A 27996-nucleotide genomic window follows, 5' to 3' on the forward strand; every position below is an offset into this window, starting at 1 on the left:
GCAAATCTGCTCACCCATAGGCAGATTTCACTTCTGAGCATCAAACGCTTGTGGAGACTTTGAAATGGGTTTAGTTTAGTTTACTTCCGCACTCAGCGAGTTTGCAGAGACGAGGATGCCTGATTTGGATCCTTTCCCATCCAGCCTGCCACTTACCCAAGCTAAAATGTATGTCAAAGGAAGCTGGGTTCGTCTTAAAGGAGCTTTGCAGAAAAATCTTCCTCCAATATTTTAAAGTGCTTGACAGAGTCGTGTTCACATGGAAGTCAGTCTTGGGATCAGGAAGTTAAAGTCGGGCGGCTTATTTACATTGCCGGCAAAAAGCTGTTCTAATAGGATTGACGTGGGGCACTAATTAATCACCCAGGGTGTCCCCATTCACTCATCATATTGCACGAAACTTCCCTGCTGGCTGAGGCTCAAGGGCAACCTGTGGGCTACCCGCCGGCTGATTTTTCATAGGCATTAGGCTGCTGCTATGAATTAATACAAGCCTAATATATTCTGTCAGGGCCTTACTCTCCCATGGCGATCTTCTCCAGTTAAACAGCTTTAAATGAAATTTTATATTAAGTATGAAAAGAACTTTCTTTCAGATGAGGAAGGGGGATTAAAAAAAATCCTCTTTGTAATCTTTTTCTCCCATAGTATATACTCTTTCAGTTCTGATTAAAAAAAAATCTGCTAGATTAATTGATGAGGGCACAGCTGGCATGCTAGTTTCTCGCCATTATCTGAGAACTGACCTTATATTAAGCTTGAGAAACTTGCTCCATTACATTTTAAATTGCAGCAGCAGTGCGTTTAGTAAGTGCCTACTGCACACAAAGCGTCTAGGCCACCAGTTCCTGTGTCTCCCTTTGTCGTTTCCGGTAACTGCCTGCAGGTATCACGGCAAAATCAGGTGTCAGGCTGCCCAGGGTCACATTTGGTAAATGCTGGAGCCGGTTTTGCACTCGTCATTCAAGTTTTCACTTATTGGGCCAAATTACTGTTTAAATTCATGCAGTCCTTCTGTACTTTTCCTTTACCTTGGAATGGTTCAGTGCTCTTAATCTTTAATAACCACACTTCTGTTTCCACATGACTCTTTCCATTCATCTGAATTAACTATTTTAGAAGTACACTGATTTCAGGGATATTATTTCATCTCCTCAGTTCATTTCACCATCATGGGGCTCTATTCTAGGACAAGAAGTTGCAGGCATCTTTGAACCAGGGGAAAGAAATGTAGCTTGTTCATACACATCCCTCATGCTGTTCTTCATCATTCTTCAAAATAAAAAAAATTCTAATAGAAAAGGAAAATTCCGGAGTGTGTTCACAGGGCCAGCTTCCCAGGCAGTGCCTGCTGAGAGCTCAGCTTCCACCTTCGGGCCGCACGTGCTGTGGCTATAGCTTGTCCCGTATGCAAATGAATTTCCAAGAGTCTGGGAAATAAGCTCTTATATAAAGGAACATATAAAATGGCTGATGTGTCAAAAACCCATTCCCAGTACCTAACTGGCTGGTACTTGGTGGCATATGTGGGTTTCTTCTGATGCTCAGGCTCCTTAGTATGCAGAGCTGACGGTCTTGGCTGAAAGGGACCCATCCCGTTTCTTTTTATAGTGTCATGAAAAGTTGGAGAGAGGAAAAACTGAGCTGAACATACAGAATAAGTAACTAAATGCTGCCTGCAGGCTGCTGGTTTGTTTTCAGACGTCCCCCCCCCCCTTCCTCCTTTGTGAGTCTCTGAGCCAGTGAGGCCCAATCAAAGAGCCTCAGTGTATAGAGCATTTATGTGGAAGTTGTTTGTCATCCACAACAAAGACCTAATTGCTTCTGGGCCGCCTTTCACATGAGAGCCAATGAATTAGGATCTCCTCAGTGTGCTCTCGGTATCTTAATATTCATCTCGCCAAGTTTTTATTTATCTATTTTTAGGTTCTGGTTGATGTAAAGGATCAGAGAGATGACATCAGCCTAGAAGGCACACTAAGAGAATTTCAAACATGGGCATGGAATTGAAGGCACCTGCCACTGCTTTTCTTGTGATCGACTTGATCTGAATTATAACGTGTAATAGCTGTTAACGAGGCTCCATGGTGTTTCTAGGGAGTGGTGTTTCTTTTAGGACTTAACCATTTCAAAAGGCCCACTGTGGGGGTGATTCAAGTTCTTTAAGGCTTTCTTGGGTGCTTTTGTTACTAGCAGTATGTATATAAGTTCAGCTCTCGGGAGTATTCTAACAAGAAGTGAGTTCTGTGTTCAGCATGGCCTTCTGTGTGGATCTGCAGTTGTGTGCATGTGAGAGACACATGTAGGGCTTTCCATCTGAGTGTCACAGAGTGCGCTAACCAGATGAAAACCTCTGCTTCTGTGGAGCTTATGTTTCTGTAATCCCTCCCCCCCCTTTTGCATATTTGGAAATTGAGGACGGGGAGGTTGAATGACTTGACTAAGCACTCTTATATTGGGGTTCGGACCCTAATGCACGATAGAAAGACAAGGAAAGGGTTGGAGACCACGAGAGGAGAAAGCAGCTCCTCAGCCAGGAATCAAGTTGACGTCCGGCAGCCACTCAGTGGCATCAAGGCAAGATGCCATTAACAACTGCTTACGGCCTTTCTCCCTTTCCCAACTATAACTCTATAGTTTGCTAGGAATTTCCCCCAGAAACCCCATTTACAGGGGCAGACGTGTACTAACCTACTACCACTGTGTAGCCCTGATGGCTTCTGGTCTAACCTGTTATCATCCACCTCTGGGGCCACTCTCTTAATCTCGGTATCAAAAGAATGAAGAAAGAGATCTTGGCAGCCTTTTGAGCGGTAACTCGAGAGCCACCGGAAATGGCTAATATCAAGACGGCTGTGACTTTCCCTCGAGTAGCCCACACCTGCATATGCTCTTGCCCCATGACTCCTCTTTAAGAACACCAGTCACATACTTGGTCATGTCTTATTTTCCTGTGAGTCCCTTTCTCTTAATCCTTAGGCTAGAGTCTGTTTTTTAAAACATTCCAACTCTGCCTTATAAACCGCTGGTCCTGAAATTCTTCTCTGTGTTGAAACCATTTCTCTCAGTTTGGCCAGACTTGAGGCCCATAAACGTCTAGGAAAAGTCTCTAGACCATGACTGTGGCCCCTCACCACTGGCAAGCCCAGGCACTCTTATCTAAGGGCCATGGTCTTCACCATGCTTCTAGTCACTAAGTCCTCTGGAGTCTCCTCATAGTTTTCACCCAGATGCGCATGGCTCTTCCCTCTTTGGCTGGTGCCCATCTCACCAGGATGGCTGCAGTGGCCCTCACAGCTTGCCTACCTGCTAGCCGCCTGGCCCCTTTTCTCTTCATTTTCTGTACCATAGCAAATATGTTTCCCAAGATGCACGTTGGTCCTTGCCTCTGTTCTTCTTGGAGTTCTTACTTGGTTTCCCATGGCTTTGGTGGCCCTTGGGTATAGACACCACACATGGTGTGCTGGCCATGCCCGACCTTAGCCCTCTGGCCTCTAGGTTCTCAAGACTAAAAAGCCATACCTCAAGGATTGGAGAGATTGCTCAGCTTTGTGTTTTTTGTTTTTTTTTTTTAGATTTGTTTATTTATTATTTATACAGTGTTGTACCTACATTGTGAGCTTGCACACCAGAAGAGGGCACCAGATCTCAGTATAAGTGGTTGTGAGCCACCATGTGGTTGCTGGGAATTGAACTCAGGACCTTTGGAAGAGCAGACAGGGCTCTTAACCACTGAGCCATCTCTCCAGCCCCCATTGCTCAGCTTTTAACAGCTCCTCCTGCTCTTACAGAGGACTCGGGTTTGCTTCCGGTAGTACCTACATGGTACCTTACAGTTGTCTATCACTCAGTATCAGATGTCCCACTCGCTCTGGCCTCTGCGGGCACCAGGCACACACATGGTCCATGCAGGCAAAACATTTGTGCACATAAAATAAAAACAAACCGTTTTTGAAAAGCCACACATCACAGTGACCCATTCAGGCATGTTGCTGAGCGAGTTTGCTACCCTTTTGCCAGTTTCCATGTTGTGGGACAAGGAGTTCCTGGGACACACTGCATTTCTAATAAGTGCCCTGGTGCTGGTGCTGGTGCAGAGCCATCCTGTGAGGACGCCATTGCTGGCCTGGAGCCTTGCAGCACACGTGCAGGCCCCTGAAGGGACCCACTGTGTCAGGCTTTGATCCTGTGGTGTAAGCTGTTGCCTCTGCAGGACAGGGGTTCCCTTTGCCTTCCCTTTCACATACAGCTCAAGTGTTGCTTCCTAGGACGCTTCTTCTGACAGCACCCCCCAACCCCAGTGCCTCTGTTTCTATAGCAACTTGTCCATGCCTCTAGGAAAGCACCATTCCCTGCACTCAAGTTGTGATTTTATACCCCACCCATTAGCTCTTTAATAAAACGCATTATTTGTCTGTCCTTCCTTCCTTCCTTCCTTCCTTCCTTCCTTCCTTCGTTTCGGGGGAGGTGGTTTTGAGACAGGGTTTCTCTGTGTAGCCTTGGCTGTCCTGGACTCGCTCTGTAGACCAGGCTGGCCTCGAACTCAGAGATCCACCTGCCTCTGCCTCCCAAGGCTTTGGGATTAAAGGCCCGTGCCACCTCTGCTTGGCTTTCCCATCCACCTCTCTATCCCTGGCACCTGGCATGAATACATGAAATACATTGAATGACATAACCCTGCTTGCACCTTTAAAACGAGAAACCTTATTTTGAGTTTTATTTGCAATAACTCCGTTTGCTTGTTTATTGATTTATTGTGTTAACTCTTAAGGCGTGTCTACGGCGTTTTGTTTTTAAGATCCTTTAGCACACTGGCTGTGCATCTAAGAATACTAAACTTGCAGACAGAGCCAGGGAGTGCTGTACCTCTTGCTGCTTAACTCAGACAAGCCTATACCCACAAAGGCTTGTGTTTGGCTACAGATAGCTTCTTTTTCACGCCTGTAGTTTGACATACTCCCAGTGCGTTTCAGCTCTGGTATGTTTCCAGCCTTGGCTGGGGCAGGGATAACAAATGAACAACCCCACCCGGGTAAGCTTTCTGTTACCGGTAAGACAAGCAAAGATTAGTGAGGTGTAAGCTTGCAAGTTCCATGTTTCTATCCAAATGTGGATAGCTAATCCCTCGTGTTCCTTTTCTTTACGTGCCTGCGTTGCCTGGGTAATTTCCAAGAATATGGATTTTATAGTTTACATAGCCCTCCCCCCCACCCCACAGCTCGAAGTACTAGCTCTTACTAAAATGTCAAGGTCCAAGCCCTAACGGAGAACTTTCTAAACCAGACTGTCCCAGACCGAGGGCATTTCTTTAAGGCCTTCTCCTGGAACAGTGTGCAGTCAAAAGGAAAAAACCCTTTCATTGGCTCTGGGAAGATACTGCAGGCCCTTCGTGCTGGGCAGTTCCAAAGAGGTCCCCTTCCCGGCCCCTTACTCTTTTCCCAGGCTCCCAGTCCTTGGATTCGAGTTCCTAGCAGTTCCTGTCCGCAATTCCGTAAACACGCCGTGTGGATGTGTAGACTGAGTCCTCTGTTCCCTCTCCTGCCTGTCACAACAGCTGGCCTGGCAGTTTAGGACATCTGAGGTCTTCATTCAGTTACCTGGAGAAGAAGAGCCCCTCCCCCTGCCCAGCAGTGTGATTCTGGGCTACTCCAGATGTTTTGCTCGTATAGCGTGAGAATAGTTTTTCTTGGGACTCAGTGGCTGCGTGGAACAAAGCCCCCCCCCCAAAGCAGCTTGAGCTGAGGTTGTTGCGCTAGAAACCCAGGGGCGCCACATGGAAGCCAGCCTCGGAGGGGGTCTTCAGGCTCCCCACTTGAGGAGCCAGACCCACTCATGTTTGGTCTCTATTCCTCCACAGCACCTAACAACCTCTCCTCAGTCCTTTGCAGTATAACGAGACAGGCTATCAGAAGTCCCAGGCTCCTGGGAAAGGGGACTGTGTGGCTAGTGTTGTGTGATGCCACAGGGTTCTGTTGCTATGGTAAAGCTCCAATGGCTGAAAGCAGCTGGGGAGGGAAGGGAAGTTGTTTCCTCTTACAACTCTCAGGTTATAGTCCACTAATGAGGGGAGGCAGGGCAGGAACCTGGAGGCAGGACCTGAGGCAGAAGCCATATGGAGGGGTGCTGCTTACTGGCTTGCTCATTACAGCTTGCTCAACCTGCTTTCTTATACAGTCCAGGACCACCTGCCCAGGAATGGCCCCACCCACAACGCGCTGGGCCCTTCCACCATTAATTAAGAAAACGCTCCCACAAGCCAGTCCGATAGGAGCATTTTCTCAATTAAGGTTCCCTCTTCTCAGATAACTCTAGCTTATGTCAAGTTGACAGAAACAAACAAAACAACAACAGCCTATCCAGACCATGCGGAACGGTTTCTCAGGACGTGTGCCCAGCCTCTGCGGTCTTACATGTGCAGAGGAAGGGGTAGTGAAATTCAGCGTGTGCGCGTAGGTCGTCAGACCAAAACAAGGTTAGAGATAGAAGTTGCAAAAAAAGCCGTAATAGATGGAGCTGGTGAGATGGCTTAGTGGAAACTGCCACAGAAGCGGGAGTGAGCTCAGACCCCAAGCACCCACATAGATAACACAGTGGCTGCGGCAACCCTGCCTATAATTCTAGCAATCAGGAATCTGGAAGTTCCCCCAGAGCAAGCTGGCACACTCCGGCTAGACCAGCAGAGTCAGCACGCTCTGGGCTCCAGTGAGATGCTTTGTCTCAATATATAGAGTGCAGAACAGTTGAGGAGGACATCCACGGCAATCTCTGGCCTCTGCATGTGTGTGCACACACAACTCTGCATATGTATTTTAAAACATGCATGAATTCATGAAGACTACATACACACAGAACAAATGAAAGATCTCTCTGGGAGAAACTTTACTCATCTCTTTACTTGTGTATCTAGCTATTTAGGTACATGCTTATTTTGTAATGTTGGGGATCCAACCTAGGGCCTATGCATGCTGTGTAAACATTCTGAGCTAATATCCGCAGCCTGAGAAATGCCTTTCTGTGTGGACCATCAAAATTTGTGGGTGTAGGTATTTTCTAGTCATTCGGTCAGATTTCCATGAACAGGAGTAGAAAAGATTTCAAACTAGAGTTTGTTAGTGTCTCTTTAAATACACAGGTACTTAGCCGGGCGTGGTGGCGCATGACTTTAATCCCAACACTCAGGAGGCAGAGGCAGGCAGATCGCTGTGAGTTCGAGGCCAGCCTGGTCTACAAAGTGAGTCCAGGACAGCCAAGGCTACCCAGAGAAACCCTGTCTCGAAAAACCACCACCAACAACAATAACAGCAAAATACATGAGTACTTGGGGCACTGTTCTGGAAGGATCCTCAAGCCGGTGACAGAGAAAAGAGACTTACAGGTACTGCCAGCAACGCCTTATTTGTACGTGTGCCCTATGATTAATATAGGCCCTGATTTTCCTAATGTCTGACGGGAGGTGCTGTCATTGTTTCCAGTCCTGTGTGCACGGGCAGGCATGACAAGGCCATACCTGCTGTGGTGGGGGAGCACAGAGGAGTCGAGGGAACCCACTTTTCATCTGATGCTAAGAGGGTAGTTGCATGTTAGCATGGCCACTGTGGATGCTAGGAGTTGGGGAGCAGTTAGGGGGACGTCTGAGGAAAGATCTGGGCAGGGAGTAACCTGCAGAGTCCTTGCTGTCCCAGGCAGCTCTCATGTGGTCTCGTGGATTCCACAGTTTTGAGCAGTTAGTTGCGTTAGGCATTGGGTTAGATCTGTACTCCACAGGCAAGGACTGCAGGGCTCCAGGAAGCCGAAGGACCCTTTGGGGGGGTCTCTTCCCCCCCCCCCCCCCCCGGGAACGCACTCCACTCCTCTCTGTAGCCCGGGAAGCCTGACACAGCCTGGCTACTGTGTGCTTCTGTGCTGTGCTTCCTCGTCCCTGGCACTTTGTGTCACATGTTGTTCCCCTCTGTCCAGGGCCTCAGGCCAGATGGCTGGCTTCAGCTAGGGCGCTGTTCGGACATCCGCCAGCCAGCCAGCTCCCTCATCCCTTCATGATGCTGGTTGCACATAGGTGGTTTTTGTGTCTCTGTGTATGTATGCCCACAGAGGCCGGAAGACGGTGTTTAGTCCCCTGGAGCTTGAACCAGTGGTTGTGAACTGCCCCAACATGGGTGCGAGGACCCCACGTCCAGTCCTCTGCAACCGCAGCAGATTCTTAACTCTGAGTCATCACATTAATTCTGGGTCTTCGTGTGGGTTTCTTTATGGAGACCCCTTGTCTGCTCTGTATTCGCACTATAGTGGCTGCACCTGCCTTCCACGGTGCCTCCACCTCCCCCCCCCCCCCCCCCAGCTGCCCTCTTGCTCGGCAGCCCTGTGCAGCCGAGCTTTTATTGGTTTTTATTGCTTGTTTCTCCCTGCGCAGCCCAGCTAGCATGTCAGTGCTGCAAAGCAGACTCTTGTCCATTCGGCTCCCTGACTTGTCCGAAGCCCTCCAGTGGCTGCAGAGCTGATTGTAGATACCCAGCAAACACTGCCTTTCCCGTGCTAGGGAACTGAGCTGCGCTGGAGATAGAGTTCCGTAGGCAGTATGTGCCCAGGCCACACTGAGAAAGGCCTTGTGGCATTGTAAAGGGAGAGACACTGACCCTGGCCTTGATGAGGAATGGTCCTGTTTACAGATTTGAGTTTTATCTGTCATGCCATCTTGTCAAGACAGTTCTGGACAGTTTGTGTAAACTGGGACGCCAGAACCCAATGGCAACAGTAAGATTGACTTTTTGTGTATTGAATTTTCCACTAGCCCACACTTCTTCCTTTGCTACGACTGGGATTGTACTCGGGGACTTTTTATTCCTGAAATAAGTCCCTACTCTACAAAGACAGGCATTGAGTTGGTGTGTGCACTTAGCAAACCTGTGCACACTGGCCACACATCTACCGGAACTGGAGTGCTGGGTCAGAAAAAAAACATGTCAGAATGTGTGTGCTGCAGCTTTTAGACGACGCCTTCCCTAGCCTGCTGCATATTCAGGCAAATATTTAAATTTTCTCAGGACTAATTCTTCTGGCATCAGTTTTTAGGCTGTTAGGGAGGCCCGACTTCCTGCGGAGTTGATCATGAACTTAGTTTCAGTCTGGGTGGATGCCCAGATGAAGTTGCTACTATTTAAGCAAACGGGGAGTAAAGAGTGGCCTGGGGATTTGGATGAGCTTCACCCTTGTACGTAATTGCTTCTTTTTAGGAATAGAACTAGCAGAAGTGGTAGAAAAAGATGATGTATTTAAAAACATTTTTTTTTTGGTTGTCTTCAAAAATAAAAAATGTGAGATTTGCTTCGCAAGGAATTTAGGTAGCAGTCAAATACTCACGCAGAAAAAGAAATGTCCATCAGAATTGCCACTAGGTCCTGCCAGCCCTGAAGACAGCACCCAGAAATCGATTCTGTTTGTAGAGCAGTGGGTTTTCTTTGTCTCATACTGGGAAGTTGAAGATGGGCCCTGGTGTCTGCTGGGAAAGTACTAGCTCACTGAACTGCAACCCAGGCCTGCCTTGGAATGTTGAGGAACTGCAGTTTCCAGGTATAAGATCAGTTACCCTTCACCCCTCCACCCTGAGGTCCTGAAACGTCACTCTAACTTCACAGGAGGTCTTGGTCTCGGTTCTACCTCCTTCTCCTCCACTCGCTGACACGCCCACTTCCCCTTTCCAGGCTCCCTCCTTTCGGATCCCTGTGGCTCCACTCCAGACGTCTGCAGCCCACATGGTGATTCTCCCTGCCAGTGCCAGCCTGTCCCACCCACTCCCTCCCACCACCCACATGGTCTCCGAGAAACTTCCTGTCACTGGGGTGATGATTGGGAGCCTTACAAGGCCCAAATGTGCCATGCCTCACTTGCTTTTCTGATTGCCTGCCCTGCCCTTCCCATTCGCTGTGTCCCAGCCACACCAGTACCCGTACGGACTCCATGACTTGTAATTCTGTTTTCTTTTTTTCACTCTTTGAATATTTCCTCCAGCTGCGCTGTAAGCACACTGCAAACAAGAGCCGTGTCTGTGTTCTCTTCTCTGTTTCTCTTGAGATGTGTCAGGTCACGTACAGGCTGGAAGAGACTCGAACACTGGAAAAGGATGGATTGGTGGCTTTTTGAAGTATCCATTTAGAGCCAGTTAGGATGAGACACTGTTCCATTCCAGGAGAGTCTGCCAGGATGAAAATAACCGGATGTGGAAGAAGAGGTTTTCCATTCGACGGGATGGCAGAGGCATCCTTCTGGAATCACCCCACTACACCCCGAGACTATTTTCCTCTCCATCTTTGCCAAAGGATTAGTTTTGCTGTCCCTGGAAGCCAAGTCTAGCAGGCTTCCTTCACTGTACCACTCTCTGTGTCCATGGGGCCATTCTCAGTTCTGTCAGAAGAATGTACCTTTGATGCCTAGACATCAGAGGAGCAACACAGGATGAACACCCCAAATCTGAAAAGCCTTAAGGATTTTTAGCATCACTCTAATTTGGATTTTTATACTAAGGCTGTTTAACCAGCAAAGTCTATGCAAATATTTCAAATATTCTCTAATTCCATAAACCCCGAAATGGGAAATACTTCTGGTTCCAGCCATTTCAGAAAAAGGAATATTTGGGGGGCAGAGCAATGGCTCAGTGGTTAAGGGCACTGGCTGCTCTTCCATCAGTTTCCATCAACACATGGCAGTTTATAACCATCTGTAACTCCAGTTCCAGAGGATCTGATGCCCTTTTCTGGCTTATGCGGGGACTGCAAGCAAGACATCTATACACACAAAAAGAAATAAAATAATTTTTTAAAACAAAAAGGAATATGTAATAGCACTTGTTCCCTGAGGGACCCAGCTCAAGCACCTACCTCTTCAACCTGGGAAAAATACTTAATGTTTCTAAACCTATTTTGTTCTCTGTTAAATAAGTGTAATGTAAAAATATCTACTGCGTGGCATTGGTGCAGGATGTTTTAGGTGAACATTTTTCTGCACAAATATAATTCAGTGCAAGCCACAAATATATTTTCCAGAAGTTGTGCTTAAAAGAGAAAAGATAAAATTAATTAAAGTTTAAATTTGCCAAGTAGATCTAAAATATTAACATTTCAACATAGAATAAATAACAAAACAGCAATTAATGGGATATTTTGTATTCTTTTTATTCTTATTACACCTTTGAACCTGGAATATATTTTACACTAGCCTCTGCACCTCAGTTTGAATGACTCAGCCTTTCAGGTGATCACTGGCTAGTATTGACCATATTGTTAGGACTGCTTCTGCAAATTTACATTAAAAACAATATCTTGGGGCCAGACCTGATGCCATATGCCATTAATCCCAGTACTTGGGAGGTAGAAGCAGTCAGATCTTTGCAAGTTCAAGACCATCCTTGTCTACAAAACAAGTTCCAGGCCAGCCAGCGCGACATGATGAGATGTGTCTAAAAAAGAGAGAGAGCAGGAAAAAAAAATAAACTTAACAATACAAAACATTTTCTTAGCAGTAAAACCCTAATGTTCAAGATACAAGATGATTTTGGTTACAGGACACAGAGAAATCAAGCTGGAACTCACCTGGGATCTTCTTTACTAATGACTGCTTTTCATAGTGACAAAAGGTATTAGCAGGCTTCCTGGGGGAGAAATGTTATCAACGGATTTACCCAGTGGTGAACCCTACATGCTGCAATACTCACCTTACAAGAAAAAACATACCACAGGTGCAGTAGTGACATGACTGTTAGAAGGAACCGGCTGCTTTCTGATTAGATTTAAGGCCTGCTCTCTGGAGAGAATTCATGGCTATCCATAGCCAGTGGCTGAGGTGGTCCCGTTCTTCTGGCAAACAGGCATGTTCCCCAACTTCCTTCTAAGTCAATATGTTGAAATCCGTAGGGTAGTGTTACTCCAAACCTTGATCGGAGAAACTTCGCTTTGTAGTGAGCAGTTGTCAGTGAAGTCTTACAACTCGTCAAGATGCCAAGAACAAGGGATTGTCGAGGACACATGTTCAGCCTTGAATAGGACATCTGTGTAAATCTCCCTGAGGCTCAAGGATAGTCATGGCAGAGGGAACGGAAAGAATGTAAGAGCTAGGAGATGGGGAGGGAGCGCCGGGAAATACCGTCCTCTGGGCGTGCCTTGGCATTGCACCTTAGGAACTCGGAGCAACTGTGGCTGCCTGCAGAAGACTCGCACAAGATCAGGCCAGCCCAGTGATTTCAGCAGGAGGGAAGGGGGAGGGACTCAAGAAGCTCCACCCCCACCTGAAGGAACTACTGGCAGCTGAAGCTTGTAGGGCCGGAGGGGTCGTATTCCTTTGGGTATGTGGCCCATCCTCATGCAGGCAGCACTAACTGGACTCGGTGTATTATTGATGAAAGAAAAAGAGTGAATACGGAGATGGAAGAGACATTTATGGGGAGGGGGGTGTCCGGGGGGGGGGGTAGGAGGGGGTGGTTTGAGATGGATATGATACAGATTCAGTGTGTGTGTGTGTGTGTGTGTGTGTGTGTGTGTGTGTGTGAATTTAAAAATCTAGTGTCTTGGGGCTGAAAGCATAGCTTAGTGAGGGACACCTGCTTGGCTGTGTAAGAGGCCCAGAGTTGGCCCCAGTGCCAAAAACAGAAATGAAAATAGTATCTTAGCTCATATTTAATATCCAACAAATTTTGACAAAAGTATTGTTAACTCATTTTTACAACATCCACAGTTTGATGGGCAGACATCTGTGCAACATCTGCACACACTGCTGTGTGGGATGTGTGTCGCGTTCGGTTTTGATTCCGTCTCAGGAGAGTGACAGGTTTGCCATTAGGAGTTCCCAGCGTTGCTCTACAACAGTCTCTCTGGGTTTCAGAGTGAGGTGAATGTGGGGTTTCTGGGCGCCTTTCTTCCAGGAAGTGGGAAGGGGAAACTGTTTCAAGGGCCGCATGCCTGGGTTTTGGCTCCTCTCTGTTAATTATTTGGAGCTGGAACAACGCGATTTTAAAACAAAACATATGGGCTGAGAACAGTTGGGAGGACATTTCTGCTGACGTAGTGCTGAAGGTATGCAGCAAGCTGAGGCCCTGCCCTGGGCCGTTTACTCACTTAGGTATGGAGCAGTTCCCGTTATTTTCAAATGGTGCCCCTTTCCAAATTCTCAAACCTTCATTTGGAAAGACGCAGGTCAGAGGAGGAAACACTAAGGCAAAATTGTAAATGGAAGAAAAAAAAATTTTCCCGAAGTGCCAAGAGGAGAAAGTGCTCACGCTAATAACCCCGGCTAAACTTTTCTCCATGGTCAAGACTAGCACGGAGAATGTCCCTTCAACAATGAGTCCTTGTGTGAAGGCGACCTTTGGTGTCTTTTCTGAGAGAGATTCTCCTGTAGCCGAAGCCTTGCTGGAGCTCCTCATTCTCCTGCCTCCATCTCTTTCTTCAGCACCTCCTCTGCTTGCTGGCCTCAAGATACGAGATGTCCTGGTCACATCTCATAACATTTTGGTCCGAGTGCAGTCCCTTTGCTATTCCGGGTGGGGAACGGGGAATTCATTGGTGAGAACCCTTGCCTTTAGTCAGAACTTTTTCTCAGAAGGGGTCCATGATAGTGGGATCTCAAAGGAAAAGTACCATGAAGCTCAAAAAAGGCTCTGCCTCCAACACAGTAAGCACGGAACCTGGCAAAGATCCAAAGCAGAGGAAGATGGGCGGCTGTCAGGGACAGACATGTACTGTCCCCGCTCAGCAGCAAGATAGGCAGTTGACCACCATGCTGTCTGTTCCCTTCCACCCACCTAATACTAGTGGTGACATGCTGGTGGGGATACCGTGACTGAGCACTGCATCAGGGTTGGTGACTGTTGTCCACAGAGAGCTTTAGCCTTAGAAGGTCAGACATTTTCCCCGGGGTGCCTTTGATTTCAGTTGCATGCAACAAAGCCTGAACTATGCCACGCCACAATGTCCTGTGTTTTCCTACCGACCTGTCAGTTGTCACTGTGTTTTCTCTAGCACCTATAACTATGATACTAGTGTGCCAAATTGCTTTGCTCATATACTTTTTTCCTTGTTTTTTATCAGAAGCATAAAATGAAATAGCGCACTGACCAAGGTAGTAGAAGGACTGACCATGTCATCCCCTCCGCCCCCTCCTTGCCAAACACCCTATAGGGTGTTGAAAACAGGAAATGTTTCAAAGTACTTGTGCTGCCTAGTTTTATGTCAACTTGGCACAAGCCAGAGTCGTTTGGGAATAAGGGCTCTCAATTGAGAAAATGCTTCTATAAGTTTGGCCTGGAGGTAGGCAAGCCTATGGAGGGATTTTCTTTCTTTTTTTATTTTAAAGATTTATTTATTGTATATGAGTGCTTTGTCTGCAGAAGAAGGCATCAGATCACATTATAGATGGGTTTTGAGGCACCATGTGGTTGCTGGGAATTGAACTCAGGACCTCTGGAAGAGCAGGTGGCTCTCTTAACCACTGAGCCATCTCTCCAGCCCCTTGAGGGGTTTTTCTTAACTCCTGATTGATATGGGAGGGCCCAGCTCACTGTGGGTGGAGCCACTGCTGGGCAGGTGGGCCTTAGATTGTATAAAAAGCAGGTGAAGCAAGCAAAGAAGGGAGCCAGTAAGTGGGACCCCGCCTCCTCCTTGGCCTCTGCTGCAGTTCCCGCCTCTAGGCTCCTGACTTGAGTCCCTGCCCTGTCTTCAGTGATGGGCTGTGGTTGTGATGTAGAGGTATAGGCAGAATAAACCCTTTACTGCCCAGGTTGTTTGTGGTCATGGTGTTTTATCACAGCAATAGAAGCTAACCACAGCAGCACTTTGTAAGTAGCTCCCTTGGAGCAAGAGTAAGAAGACTAGAGGCTAAAAATTCTTTTATTTTTTTAAGCTCTGGGAAATTCTACTCTTTTAAGTACAAACACATTTCCGAGTAACCGATAATCCTTTTTTCACTCTCTTTCTTCAGCTGGATCTCTTGTCCCCCTGCTTCTAAAGTGTCAGTTACTCCCGGCTGTGACTGGCAAGATCTTGCTGGGTGGACAAGAGCCTCAGACTTCCCTGAAACTAAGAGCATGCCGCCTCTCCCGACCCCCACCCCCACACACACCAGTTGCGCTCTCCTCACACCTTCTCATAGTGAGCCTCTCTGACATTTAACTTAATCAAGATGTTAGTAAAATAAACAGTGTTCTTACACTGTCAGACTGAAACCACTTGTCACCCCTCCCCCACCACCTCAGTACTTGGAAAGGCCTGTCAGTAGGGTTCAGGGGAGCGCTCAGTCCTGGTCCTGGCTTCTTAGTGGGTGGGCAGCACTGTACCATTGTCACTGAACCTTTCTTGTCCCAGTTACAAGACACACTGTTGTTTTAAATACTGTCAGGGGTCGGGGATGGTATTATGAGTTTTAAAGCACATTTCAGTATCAGGGATGTTAAGACGTGAAGGGTAAAAAGTCTCAGAGCAGACAGGATGTAGTGAGAACCAACTGAAGTGGACGGCCTTTCCCAGCATCGCTGCTCGAGTCATCACTGCCCTCCCGTCCCCAGTGTGGAGAACTGGCCGAGGTGCCTTAATTCACCGAGCATGCTGTGTGCGTGCCAAGTTACACGTGGAGCTGTGAGACTCGGTTTAGACTCGGAAGAGTGATGGAGGCCCTTGGAACTTCAGTTTTAGTTTCTACAAAAAAACAAAGCAAACAATCTAAGGATTGTTTGGTATCACGTTGAACTCGATAGGAGTCCCATTGCCTTTGGGGCAGTGATGAAGGGTTTGTCAGAGGACACGGGAGCTCCTGTGTGACCATGTCTAAGGGACAGTGGCTCAGATCCTTGGACACATTTTCTACTCTGAACGCTCATTGTATTCAAGAGTCTGCCTAAAGATTGTAATCCAGGATTTGAATGACTTTCAAGCGCCTGCGGCCCCACCCTTCTCAGTGTTATAATACTTTTAAACAAGTGGGCAATGGCATTTATTTTCTTAGTGAACTCAGATTTTTAAAGAAAGCTGGGTTTGGTTTGGTTTTGTTTTTCTGCTCAAGCAATATAGTAAAACAATGAATTTAAAACGTATTTGCATGAGTAAAAATGTGATGTTTTCCCCTAACACTTACCCTGATCTCCTTCTCTTCTCTTTCAGTTTTTGGGAATAACGTTTCTTGGCATTGGACTGTGGGCGTGGAATGAAAAAGTAAGTTGAATATCAGGAGGAAGAACAGGTTTGGCTCCAGGCCGTGTCGTGAATGTTTCCCTTTCGGTTTTGACCACCACAGGGTAAAAATAAGAGGCTCTCTAATGAGAGGAAACATTCTTCAGGACTGTTTGGTTGTCCAAAGTGATCACGATATCAAAGCAATCCCCACAGCCACAGTGTAGCATGTGTGTACGACAGAGGGTGTGGCTGGGATTTGGTTGGGAGGCGCAGCCTCACCCAGCCACCATGACCTCCGTCTGCTTTTAAATGTCACTATGTGACCTCTAACCTTCTGTTCCCCTCTCTAATCTTTGGAACCCTTTTGGAAGATGACTTAAATGATTTTTTTTAATGGTTTTTCAGTCTCCAATGTGGTGAGATGGAAGCCAAATATAAATTTATGTTTAGATACCAGATAAACCCATCTCTGATGCTATAGAATGCGAGCAGGCAGCCGCTGCTCATAAATATCAAGAATTGCTCAAAGTCGATGGTCACATACGGTATTTAAAAAAAAAAAAAGGAAAATGCAGACGTACCAAGTGACATATTCCAAATTGCAGAGAAGATCCGAGTTCTGGGCAGTTCATGTCCTAAGCAGTGCTGGTGAGTGTGTCCTTGTCACCTCTGTGCTCCCCACCACATCTTTTGATTTTTCTCTGGTCACCACTGAAATTTAAAAATGGGAGGCACCTCTTTCCTGCCTTGGCCAGCAGTGAAAATGCTCGCAGCATGTTTGGGCTACACAGAAGGCCTTCCTGTCTCCCACTTGGGAGAGTGAGCAGTGTCAGGACTGGCTAGCGCTCTGGCAAACGTAGCTGTTAGCTGCTTCTTCAAGAAGGCCGTTTCTCTGACCTCCTGAGTATCATCTGTCCTCTTGAGCCTAGCTGTGCTTGAAGGCAAAGTTTCTTTTGAAGTGTTAAATGCATTGAGCCATTATCGTTATCAATAAATAGAAAGGAGACCCGAACTAAGGCTGCAGTCAAACAGAAGACTTTAAGGTTCCAGAGGCATTTCTACAGGTAGAGTCCCTTGCAGACAGACCACACAGAAGAAAAGAGTCAAACCTGAGCTTTACCATTGACTGTGCAGGTGTCACTCAGTGGCAGAGCGTTATCTGGAGTCAGTGCCCAACACTCCATAAAGGAAGAGGAGACATAATGCTTGGCACACAAACACAAGGAGCTCAGTTCATCCCGACACAGATGCCAAAAGCCAAGTGTGGTGGCACGTGTTTTTAATTGTCTACTGGGGAGGTGGGGGCAGGAACCCTGGAGCCAGGCTAGAGTGAGCTCCAGGTCCCAGCGTGAGGCCCTGTCAAAAAACACATGAGATGGAGGGCAACTGAGGAATGACACCCGAGGTTAACCTCTGGGCTCCACATGCAATTGCACACATGCGCATGTATCCTTGCACAGACACATGCGCTCCAAATATGTGAATGCAAACATACACACACACTCCTTCTCCTCCTCCCTGCCTCCCTCCCTCTCCCTCTCCCTCTCTCTCTCTGACAGAAAGAATATAGGCCTGGTGAAATGGCCTAGAGGGTAAAGGCATCTACTGCTGTGCCTGACAACTTGAGAGTTCAATTTGCAATTCTCATATAATAGAAGAGAACAGATTCCTGAAAGTTGTTCTCTGACCTCCATGGCATGTGTGCACTCCCCCTACACACACACACTCACATGCACACATGTATGTGCGCACGCACACACACACGCCTACATTTACAAATGTAATAAAATATTAAAGAATAAGGAGGAAAAGGCATAATTCCTTTTATATTTATGGAATGCTTCTATAATGTATAAACTACATTATGAATGCCACTGCCCGGCAAACAGTAACCTTTTGCGACAAAGCCTTCCTTATACAAAGTAAGACAAATTACGTTCCCCAAACAGATAAGGTCATCCCTCGAAACTTGTCCGCTGAATCCCAGTCTTCGCATGGCTTGTGGTTAGCTGCTTCTTCATCCCAGTTAAGCCTTGGGATTTGTCCTGGTGGAGTCTCAGAAATTCCCCTTCAGAGCCCTGCGTTCGGTTAAATGCCGGATAACGCTGCCTCTTACAACTCTTCTCCTAGCAGCGTATTCCTGCCGCTTTGAGAAAGATACCGGAAGACACTAAATGAACCAATTGTCAGTCCTAGCGATAAACAAGCAATTGGTCACTATGAAGCGTTTCTTTTCCTCTTTATGAAATACAGTTATGTTTTTATTTAATTAGTTGCCTCATATATCTATTCTGGTGAAGAAAAATAAACTTCCAAAATTGGCAACATCTCCCAAATAGATGAAGTGCATTGGGATGTTGAAATAAGAGAAAACAACAGACTGAGGACATTCCAGGAGCAGGGATGACAAGGGCCTTGCTGCCTTCACCTTCCTAACTGCAGGAGCCCCTTGCCCAAGACATTTGAGCCTTCACCAGGCCAGGTCTCTGGTTCAAGGTGAACCCCGGCCAGCCTGGCTGAGGGTGGAAAGTAGTTGAACCTCTGTGCTGACACCAGTTTGAGTCAGCAAACGCTAAACTGCGCTGTGCTTTAAAGTGGGAAGCAAGACAGCGTTCTGAACTGGGCCCAGGCTGGAATGACAATAAGTCCACGACAGGGATCAAGCTTTGAACACACTTATGTGCAGTTCAGGAGCAGCAGAGACAAAGATAACTACCCTTAACTGGATGTGGTGGTGCGCGCCTGTAATCCCAGCACTGGGGGAGGCAGAGGCAGGCCGATCTCTATGAGTGTGAGGCCAGCCTGGTCTATAAATCCGGGACAGCCAAGGATACACAGAGAAACCTGTCTCAAAAAAACCAAAACAAAAGAAACAAACAAACAACAACAACAAAAAAGAAAAAACCCCTACCGTTCAAACTTCAAATCTGTCAGTCTGAGTTAATATTGTAAGTGAATACTAGAAACAATTATTAAATAATTTTATCTAAGTTCTAAGTTGGCCTTCAAGATATGCAGAACGGCTGTGTCTGTCTCCAGGGGCAGCTGGTCTGCTGCTCTTAGTGTTCTGTGAGCGCAGGATCTGCTCCTTGGAAGCAATGTTCGCAGTTACCTAACACGGATCGCCTTCTCGAACACCCTTGGCAACATGTAGCCATAGTGAACCCATCTACTCCGATAACGTTGTCGCACACATGGCCCATGACGGATCCTAAAGCTGGATCTAGGATGATGAAGCAAGTTTGAGTCCTCAGATGCAGGAAGGATCTACATATATTCATAAAAGGCACATGTGTGATAATATTGTCATCCATGCTGGGTAGAGCGAATATGCGCCTAAGAGTTCCCTTGGCACCTACTCTCACCTTTTCTTTCTTTGGGTTACTTTTACTTTTTCGTTTGTTTGTTTTGTTCTGTTTTGTTTTTTGAGACAGGCTTTCTCTGTGTAGCCTTGGACTTGCTTTGTAGACCAGACTGGCCTCGAACTCACAGTGATCCTCTTACCTCCACCTCCGAGAATGCTGGGATTGCAGGCGAGTGCCACCACACTCAGCTTACTTTTTTACTCTTGGAATCTTCTTACAGTCAAATTAAGATCATGCTCCATGGATTTTTCACTTTGGGTAGGGTTTCTTCTGATAGCTCTTGAGGTTTTTCAGGATGGAGCTCTGCTTCCTTTGTGGTCACCACAGCTGTCTTTTCTCTGGGTGGTCCTCACATGCTGAAGTCCCCCCACCGTCCTCTCGGTCATGGTCCTCTGGGCCCCCCTATACTATATCCTCCCCAGCACTGAGAGGACACTTGAGGAGCCGTGGAAAATATGCCTAGGGACTGGAGAGCTGATTCAGTAGTTAAGAGTACTTTCTGTTCCTGCAGAAGGCATGAGTTTACTTCCAGCACCCACATGGAAGGTCACGACTGTGTGTCACTACAGTCGCAGGGGATCCTATGCAGGCACTTGATGCCCATGGCACAGTGCATGCATGTGGGGGCAAAAACATGTATAGACATTAAATGTGAGAAATATTTTAAATTTTAAATAATTTTTAACAAAAGAAAATCAATGGATTGTGTCCATTCTCCCTTTTCCGGTGTCCATGGGGAGACCCACTGCCGATCTCTGAGTCCAACTTGTTCTCACACTCAGCTGACTCACTCACCACATCTGCCTCACGTCTAGCTGGGTTTGGGGGTCAGTGCAAGATGAAGCATGCACAGTGACGTCCACCTTTGCACTTATAGAGCTGCACATTTTCATCACTCCCCTTCACCTCCCTCTCAATCAAGTCTTCCTTTTCCCTTCTCTGTACCTCCATGAATATGAAGTTCAGATTCAAAGGGGCTGGGGTGGCCCTGTGAACACTGTACAAGCCTTCGCATGTGACCTAACGGCGGTCACTAATCAAAGCGGTCAGCCGTCAGCCGTCAGTTGTTGATCTGAAGGGTGTAGCCCAAGTCTTGCCTTTAGGATTTCCCTTTGAGATTGACTGGCATTTGTTCAGTTGATGTGTCTATGATCACCGTTTTGAGACCCACACCCACCCCTCACCTCTCTCTTTTGGCTTTTCAAGACAGGGTTTCTCTGTGTAGCCTTGGCTGTCCTGGACTCGCTTTGTAGACCAGGCTGGCCTCGAACTCACAGCGATCCGCCTGCCTCTGCCTCCCGAGTGCTAGGATTAAAGGCTTGCGCCACCACGCCTGGCTGAATCCTCCCTTTTATAGGCAACATCCTTCCCTTTGTCTCCCCTCTGTCTCATTGCCAGCTGAGGAACAGTTGAACCTCCCACTTTCTGAGCCCTTGCTGGGTCCTGCCACATACCTTCTTCCCATGGCCGGGCATGCAGAAACCCATGAGCAGAGCAAGGACTGCATCGCCTCGCTCCCCTCCTCTGCTCGCTTGGCTCCAGGAGACCTTGCTTCCCTGGTTATCTCTCCTCACAGCTTTGCTAATTCCACCTCACCTCCTTGACTTCCAAAATTTGGAGTGCTCCCGCACTGAGACCCCTTCTGCAAGTGCCTGCAGCAGCCAGAAGAGGGCACCACATGCCCTCAAAACTGGACTCTTTAAGAGCTGCTTGATGCAGGTGCTGGGACCTGTACTCAGGTCCTCTGCAGAGCAGTAATGCTCTTAGCTGCCCAGCCATCTCTCCAGTCCCTAGTGGCACATCTTAGTGTGGTACTCAGGAAGTGCTGTCCAGGGTCTGGGACACCACAGCTCAGTTGGTGCAGCGCTTCCCTGGGATTTACAAGGCCTGGCTGGGGGTCCATCTCAGGTACATAAACCAGATGTGCTGAGCTATAGCTCACCCTGGAGGTGGATTCGGGATGGTCAGGAGTTAAAGGTCCTTGTATAGTTCAGGCTACATGACATCCTGTCTCAAGGAAAGAAAAAGTGAGGAATAGGGAGAGGAGAAAGAAAAAAAATTGTTTATACAGGGCATGATGTTGTACACCTGTGACTCTAGCACTTGGGGCCAGTGTGGGCAGGATGACTAGAAGTTTGAGGTCAGCTTGGGCTACGTGGTAAGACTCTATTAAAAGCAGTAATAAGAAATAGGATCTTCAAAACAGTAAATGAGCAGATGAGCAATGGCGGCATTAGTTTGAATCCTGGCTGTCCCATGGCCTCAGTCATTGAATGGCAAAAGTCAGTAGTTGCCTAAGATTTCTAGTGAACCGACTGGTTTCATGCTTCTTCCTGCGTAAAAGGGGGTAACTTACACCTGGTTTGTTTCTGATCCGATGTGAATGACACAGCTTTCGAAACAGCATGTTTGCAAGTTCTGGGAAATGAGCTCTTATTTCCGTTGTTAAGAATGAGTCTGTATATGATGAGCTCGTTTTGTGGGAGAATTAAGGCGTTTTGCCCTCTCCTGCCTTGTCCACTTCTCCGTGCGTTGCTTAGCTCCCGGCAGGGCAAGGAGAGCGCTTGCCTCACTGAGAGTTGTCAGGGAGAGCAGTACATGACAGAGGAGAAGATTGCACTTCCCAGAACGGGAGAAAGCCCTTCCTTGATCCTGCATGTGACCTGGGGTTTTCCAGTGTCCCCTGCCTCCTCGAACACAGCCCTCTCCCCCCTGCACCAGTGGACATCCAGATGTTCACAGCCACACAAACGAGGCGTGCAGAAGGACTCTACACTTGCAAAACGCTGACTAGGATAAAACCCCATCCTCCTAAGGAGGTCTCCCTCACATGCTCGTAAGGAGTTTCATTTTGACGCCTGTGGTCTACGCATTACCCAGAAAAGGGTGGTGTTCTCTTTAGAAACCGGGGGCTTGAGGCCCTGAGAGGAGAGACTACGATTCCTGTTTTCTCCTTCCCTGTGCCCTCTCGTCCTCTGTCATCCTTCCTTGTGCCCCCCACTGAGTTCCCTTGGTTGGAGGAGAAGAGCCCTCCCTGCACAGTCCAGGAGGGGCTGCAGGAAGCAAATCCCATATTGTGTTCCCCACCCCCACCCCATCTTTCCTGTGGTCGGGGGACAATGGTCTCTTCAGGGCCCTTTCCCTGCACAGTGTCTGTATCTGGAAGCGCGTCCCTCGCCATCTTGTAGTAGACTCCCCTGTGCTCCCAGGAAGGAGAGTTGGGAATGCTGGGACCTAGGCAACCAGGCAGACGTCAAAGTTCACATCACAGAAGGAGACAGGAGGTGAAAGGACTTGGAGCTTTGGAGCCACTTGAAGGGGTAGCTGTAAGATGCTGAAAGGCTCCTTCAAAGAGCTCCCCTTATTGTCTGAAACACAGTAAGTCTGCTTCCCTCCCTCCCTCCCTCCCTCCCTCCCTCCCTCCTTCCCTCCCTCCCTCCCTCCCTCCCTCTCTCAGCTATCCTTGTCACCCCGGTTGTGTCTTAGGTGCTGCCAACCAGGCAGCTTTTTGTCAGAGCCTAGAAGAGGACTCTGTGATCTATCAGCCTTGAAGCAAGTGCAGGGCATGATGGGGGAAAAAAATCAAGTAAAATCGGTTTGTATGTGTAACCCTTGAGGTGTTATCCAGACAAGTGCCTTAGGTACAAAACTTTAAATAGGCTAACAGGTCAGAGGCTTTGTTACTTACAGGCCAGACCTCCCAGCCTTCCTGGGCTATTCTGAGACACAGACTCCCATCTGGCACTGGGGTGGTATCTTTTACCCGTGCTGAACTCTATTGAGCCCTGAGATGGGTCACAGGGATGCAGGCCTTGCCTATAGTTCCTTAGTCTATTTCCTGTCAGCTCAGAGTGTGGCTAAGTTTTTGCTCCCAGAGCATGCTGGGTGCTAAAGTGAATGGTGTGGGCTCTTCCCGAAGCTCCCCTGCCGAGTCCCTCTACATTGCAGTTGCTTTGAACTGGGCTACATCTGAGTGGCCACCCTAGACCCCTGCCGGATCCCATGCCTTCCGTCTGTCCCTCTGACTCCTGCTGATGTCTCATTTCAGTACTGTAGGCAGCCCCGTCTGATGGGGTCAGTGTGGCCCAAGCTGCCTCTTCCATGCTGCTCTTATGTTTTCTCTTGGATACAACCATCTCCCAAAGAGGTCAGACTCACCAGAATTGCCCCTGCCCGCCTCCACCACCAGAGCAGTCAGCAACCTCTCTCCAGGGAAGCAGACCCTATGTCTCTCATCACAGAGACCACCCACAAGCTCCCTGCTTGTCCCCTTGACATTCAGCACGTCAGCAATGAGTAAAAAGAGGAGTCTCGCCACCCACACACGTGCCCCTGGTTTCCTTCGCGAATCTGTTTCAAGTCTAGATTCTTGGAATCGGATCTTAAACCATCATATATAGCCGACATTTGACGGATGGGGCTATCGCAGCGACCACAGCAGTCACCTCAGGACAGTTTAAGTCCCCTCCCCAGGCCCTCTCTCACCACTTGCATGTCTGACTTGACTGGAGTACCGCCCCATGGTGGCGGTGGGCGGAGGACATGAAGGGCTTAGCTCCGGCTCACTCTGGTTTTCTCTTCTAACTTACTATGTTTCCTGACTTAACTGTGTTACGTTAGAGATAAGCCCCACCCCCCCACCCCACCCCCACCCCCGCCGCCCGCCCCCTACTGCCGCCTGCACTTGTCATTTTTACAGCTCAGCAGCCAGGTGACCTAGACACCCTTCAGTGACTTAGCAGGTTGCTCTCTCCCACTTTATGTGTTTCCTCTCATGGAGTACTCAGCTGGTAGGTATGTCGTGAGGCCTCCCAGGGCCTGACATAGTCGATGCGCAGCAGCGTGGCTCTCAGGACAGGGCCTCGGTTGAGTTCTCCACAGCAGGGCCACCAGTGCTGCCCAGCTACTGCCTCGCAGGCTTTTCCTCGCCTGAGTGCCTGAAGGAAAGGCCCCGTCTCACCCTGACACGCTCTTCTACTTTCATGACTTGTCACACACACACAGACCCTGTCGAGCAGGTTCTGTTTCTTTGCCTCCATATTTGCTGACGCGACCTTCCATCACTCCTCTCGGGGCGCGTGGCACCGCTCCTGGATCTCCGCCTAGTAGTTTCCGCCTGTAGACATGCTAGGGGCTGTCACTGAGTCTTACTCTTAACTGCCCACGACTAACACAGTCCTTGGCATCTCAACCTTTGTTCTGCAGACTAAGACAAAATGACTTTAACGATGGCCCTTCATGTCTCATAGTGCCAAAGGCTGGAAGTCTAGATCAAGGCATTGGGCAGTCCAGTTCCATGAGAAGGCTGTCATCCCGGTCTGCAGCTGGGCGAAGCCTCACTGCCTCTGCGCATGGCAGGATGAGAAGGGGCGGGCTCTCATTTCTCTTCTCTTCTCACAAGGACACCTGTCCAGGTCATGGGGACTCTAGCCTCGTGAACTTGTCTAAGCCTGATAGTCTTAAGAAGGCATCATCTCCAACTACTGTCATGTTGGTGCTGATGATGTTTCAGCATATTTATGGGGCGGGCAGGCATTCAGTCCTAAGCGGGGCCTTTATTATTATTATTTCAGTTTAAACATTCTGCTTAAGAACAGGATGCTCCTAAGTATATTTTCTGCCCTCTGAATAGATATATGAAAGAATCTGGCAAGTGCCAAGGAGCATGGGGACATTGGAGGGTGGGACACTTCTGTGTAGCGCTTTGAGTGTCTGTGGGGCAGTCACTCATTAGCGTGGGTGGGGACCGTGTCTTCCCTAGCTATGAGCACCACCAGCCTGTGGAGCGTGGCCCAGATGCTCGCCCAACAGATGCTTGGCTGCAAGATTTTATATAGGCTTAAAAGATGATCGTATCCCTCTTCTTCTCTTCAGAGACACCTCGTGAACATGTGTTTTTTTTTTTAATGTTCAAGAAAGGATTACTTGAGTCATCCCTATGGCCTTTCTTGACAAGGTGAAATGGAAGGGACCTTATGCCTTTGAAGCAGCTCGCTTTCCTGGAGGTGAGCTTCTCTACTAGGGATAAGCGAAGATGCTCTCAGCCCATCCCATCTCCTGAGACTGGTCCAGTCTGATAAGCTCTCTCCTTGTACTCCTCATCCCCTTCCTCTGGCCCCTGCAGCAGCTCATCGGGTAAATGGAAACTTGGGATTTGTTTGGTTGGTTGGTTTTGGTTTTTTGAGACAGGGTTTCTCTGTGTAGCCTTGACTGTCCTGGACTCACTTTGTGGACCAGGCTGGCCTCAAACTCACAGAGATCCTCCTGCCTCTGCCTCTCAAGTGCTGGGATTAAAGGCGTGCGCCACCACCGCCCGGCCAGAAACCTGGTGGTCTCACAAAGTGGCTTTGCCATGCAACACTCTTGAGGGTCTTTAATGAGTTTCTGTAGGCCCCTGCCCAGTCCTTCTATGGACATCATTCAGAAACCACATTGCCTGGTCTCCAGGACCACCCCCTGCTAGGAGCAGTTGCATGTTCTCCAAAATGTCACACCTGTCACTGTTTGTCAGCATAGAAATGTTTCCTTCTCTTGTATCCTGGGGAAGTTTTCAGGCCCGCCACAGTAGGGTTTGGTGTGTGACTCAAGACCCTGTGTCATGAATATCCGAGAGGTCCATCTGGTCTGGGTCTGTATCCACATTTCATTAGCCTGTCCCTCTGTTTCTCGTCCAGAAGTTGGAAGGAATGTGCTTGTGTATGCAAAGGCAGGAGAGCCCCGGACCCTGGGGTGCATTCGTGCTATTTTTGCAGTTCTTCTCTGTGTGGGTTGACAGAGAGGAAACTGCAGCCTGCCAGGTGGCACACAGAGGCTGCTCTGTGCCGGCGCTGGAGAGAACCACAGACACTCCTGAAGTGTATTGGCTCGGAACACTCTGCAGCTTTGTTTGCCTTTTTTTTTTTTTTTTTTTTTTTTTTGTTTGTTTGTTTCTGGCGCTGCTCGCAGAGCAAATTCTTTGAAGAAGAAATTGTTACCCAGAGCAGACTCCTTTACCGCGGGAGCTGCTTGAATCGCAGAGGTGGCTGGACCACTGAGGTGCTGAGGAGGAAGGCAGAGGTGGTGGCGAGGTTAGCAGGTGTTTCTGCCTCCTTACTGAGACACATGCTATGTTCATCCAACTTCCGGGAAGCCAGAGCTCATGGGGACAGAATGTAGGAACAACTATGAGGAGGTCGTTGCCCAGCTCCAATACCAACAGCCACAATGCACAATCAGCTCCCTGGCTGCAGAAGGACCCAGCTGTGGCTTGTGTAGTGTCATGTGACTTGGTGACTTCTCTGAACCCAGAGAGGCTTTTACCTACCCCTGTTTTTGTTCACTCGTGGTGCTCCCCTCTGTCCCCCTCTGCCCATCTTAGATGATTTTCACACACGCGTGCGCGCGCGCACACACACACACACACACACACACACACACACACACACACTCCCCCAAAGACCCAGTTAGCACGCTCCAGATATTGTTGCCTTACTAGGCACAACCAACAGATGTGGCCACAGATTTCCTTAGGGAGGCGTCAGGCAGGGCGAGTACCTGGATTCCTTCCCAGTAGTTGGTGGGGGTAGGGGTATTAAAATTTGTCTTAGGGTTGCTATTGCTTCAGCAAAAAACACCATGACCCAAAGCAAGTTGGACAGAAAAGGGTTTAGTCAGCTTACACTTCCACATTGCTGTTCATCACCAAAGGAAGTCAGGACAGGAACTCAAGCAGGGCAGGGACCTGGAGGCAGGAGCTGATGCAGAGGCCAGGGAGGGGTGCTGCTTACTGGCTTGCTTCCCATGGCTTGCTCAGCCTGCTTTCTTCTAGAACCCAAGACCACCAGCCAGGGGTGACGCCACCTACAAAACTGGCTGGGCCCTCCCCCATTGATCACTAATTGAGAAAATGCCTTACAGCTGGATCTCATGGAGGCAATTTCTCAACTGAGGCTCCTTCGTCTTTGATGACTCTGGCCTATGTCAACCAGCCAGTACAGCATTGCTCTCGGATGCTCCTATGGATGCAGTGGCTTCTCCTTGTTCTAACATGATGTGGGTGATAGACCTAAGCTTTCATTGGATTCTTTTTTGTGCTAGGTACTTAGCATAACGTTTGCATTTATCTAGTTCATTTTCATAATGACCTTATGGCGGATGGTATAATTTCACAGATGTGTACATTGAGGCTGAGGCAGGTGAGGGATCTTGCCTATGATCGAATAGTAGGAGGTAGAGAAACTGAGATGCAAAACAATTTTGTCAGATGAAAGGTAGTAGCAAGTGCTAATGAGGATGTGGCAGAGGGAATCCTTGCACGGCGTTGGTAGAAATGTAAATTAGAGCAGCCATTATGGAGAAAGGCATAGGGAGGGGTTCCTCAAAATAAATAAATAAATAAATAAATAAATAAAGGTAGGAGTCAGGTGAATCTAAACCCTTTCAAGGCTAAGGCAGGAGGATCACACTGAGTTCAAGGCCAGCCTGGATTGTACAGTGAGTTTGAGGCC

At 48.2% G+C, this 27996-nt stretch overlaps 1 protein-coding gene across 3 annotated transcripts in view; it reads left to right on the forward strand.

The window, feature by feature from the left end:
- TSPAN5 (tetraspanin 5) overlaps positions 1 to 27996 on the forward strand; it is a 191439-nt gene that overhangs the window by 137185 nt on the left and 26258 nt on the right. For all 3 annotated transcript variants that reach the window (XM_084757411.1, XM_084757410.1, XM_084757412.1), the window contains exon 2: positions 16134 to 16184. In XM_084757411.1, coding sequence (XP_084613537.1) covers positions 16134 to 16184 — 51 coding nt within the window. The remainder of the gene's footprint in view (positions 1 to 16133; positions 16185 to 27996) is intronic.

Source organism: Acomys minous, assembly GCF_964271855.1.
Source record: "Acomys minous genome assembly, chromosome: 14".
In the NCBI taxonomy this organism is placed as follows: domain Eukaryota; kingdom Metazoa; phylum Chordata; class Mammalia; order Rodentia; family Muridae; genus Acomys; species Acomys minous.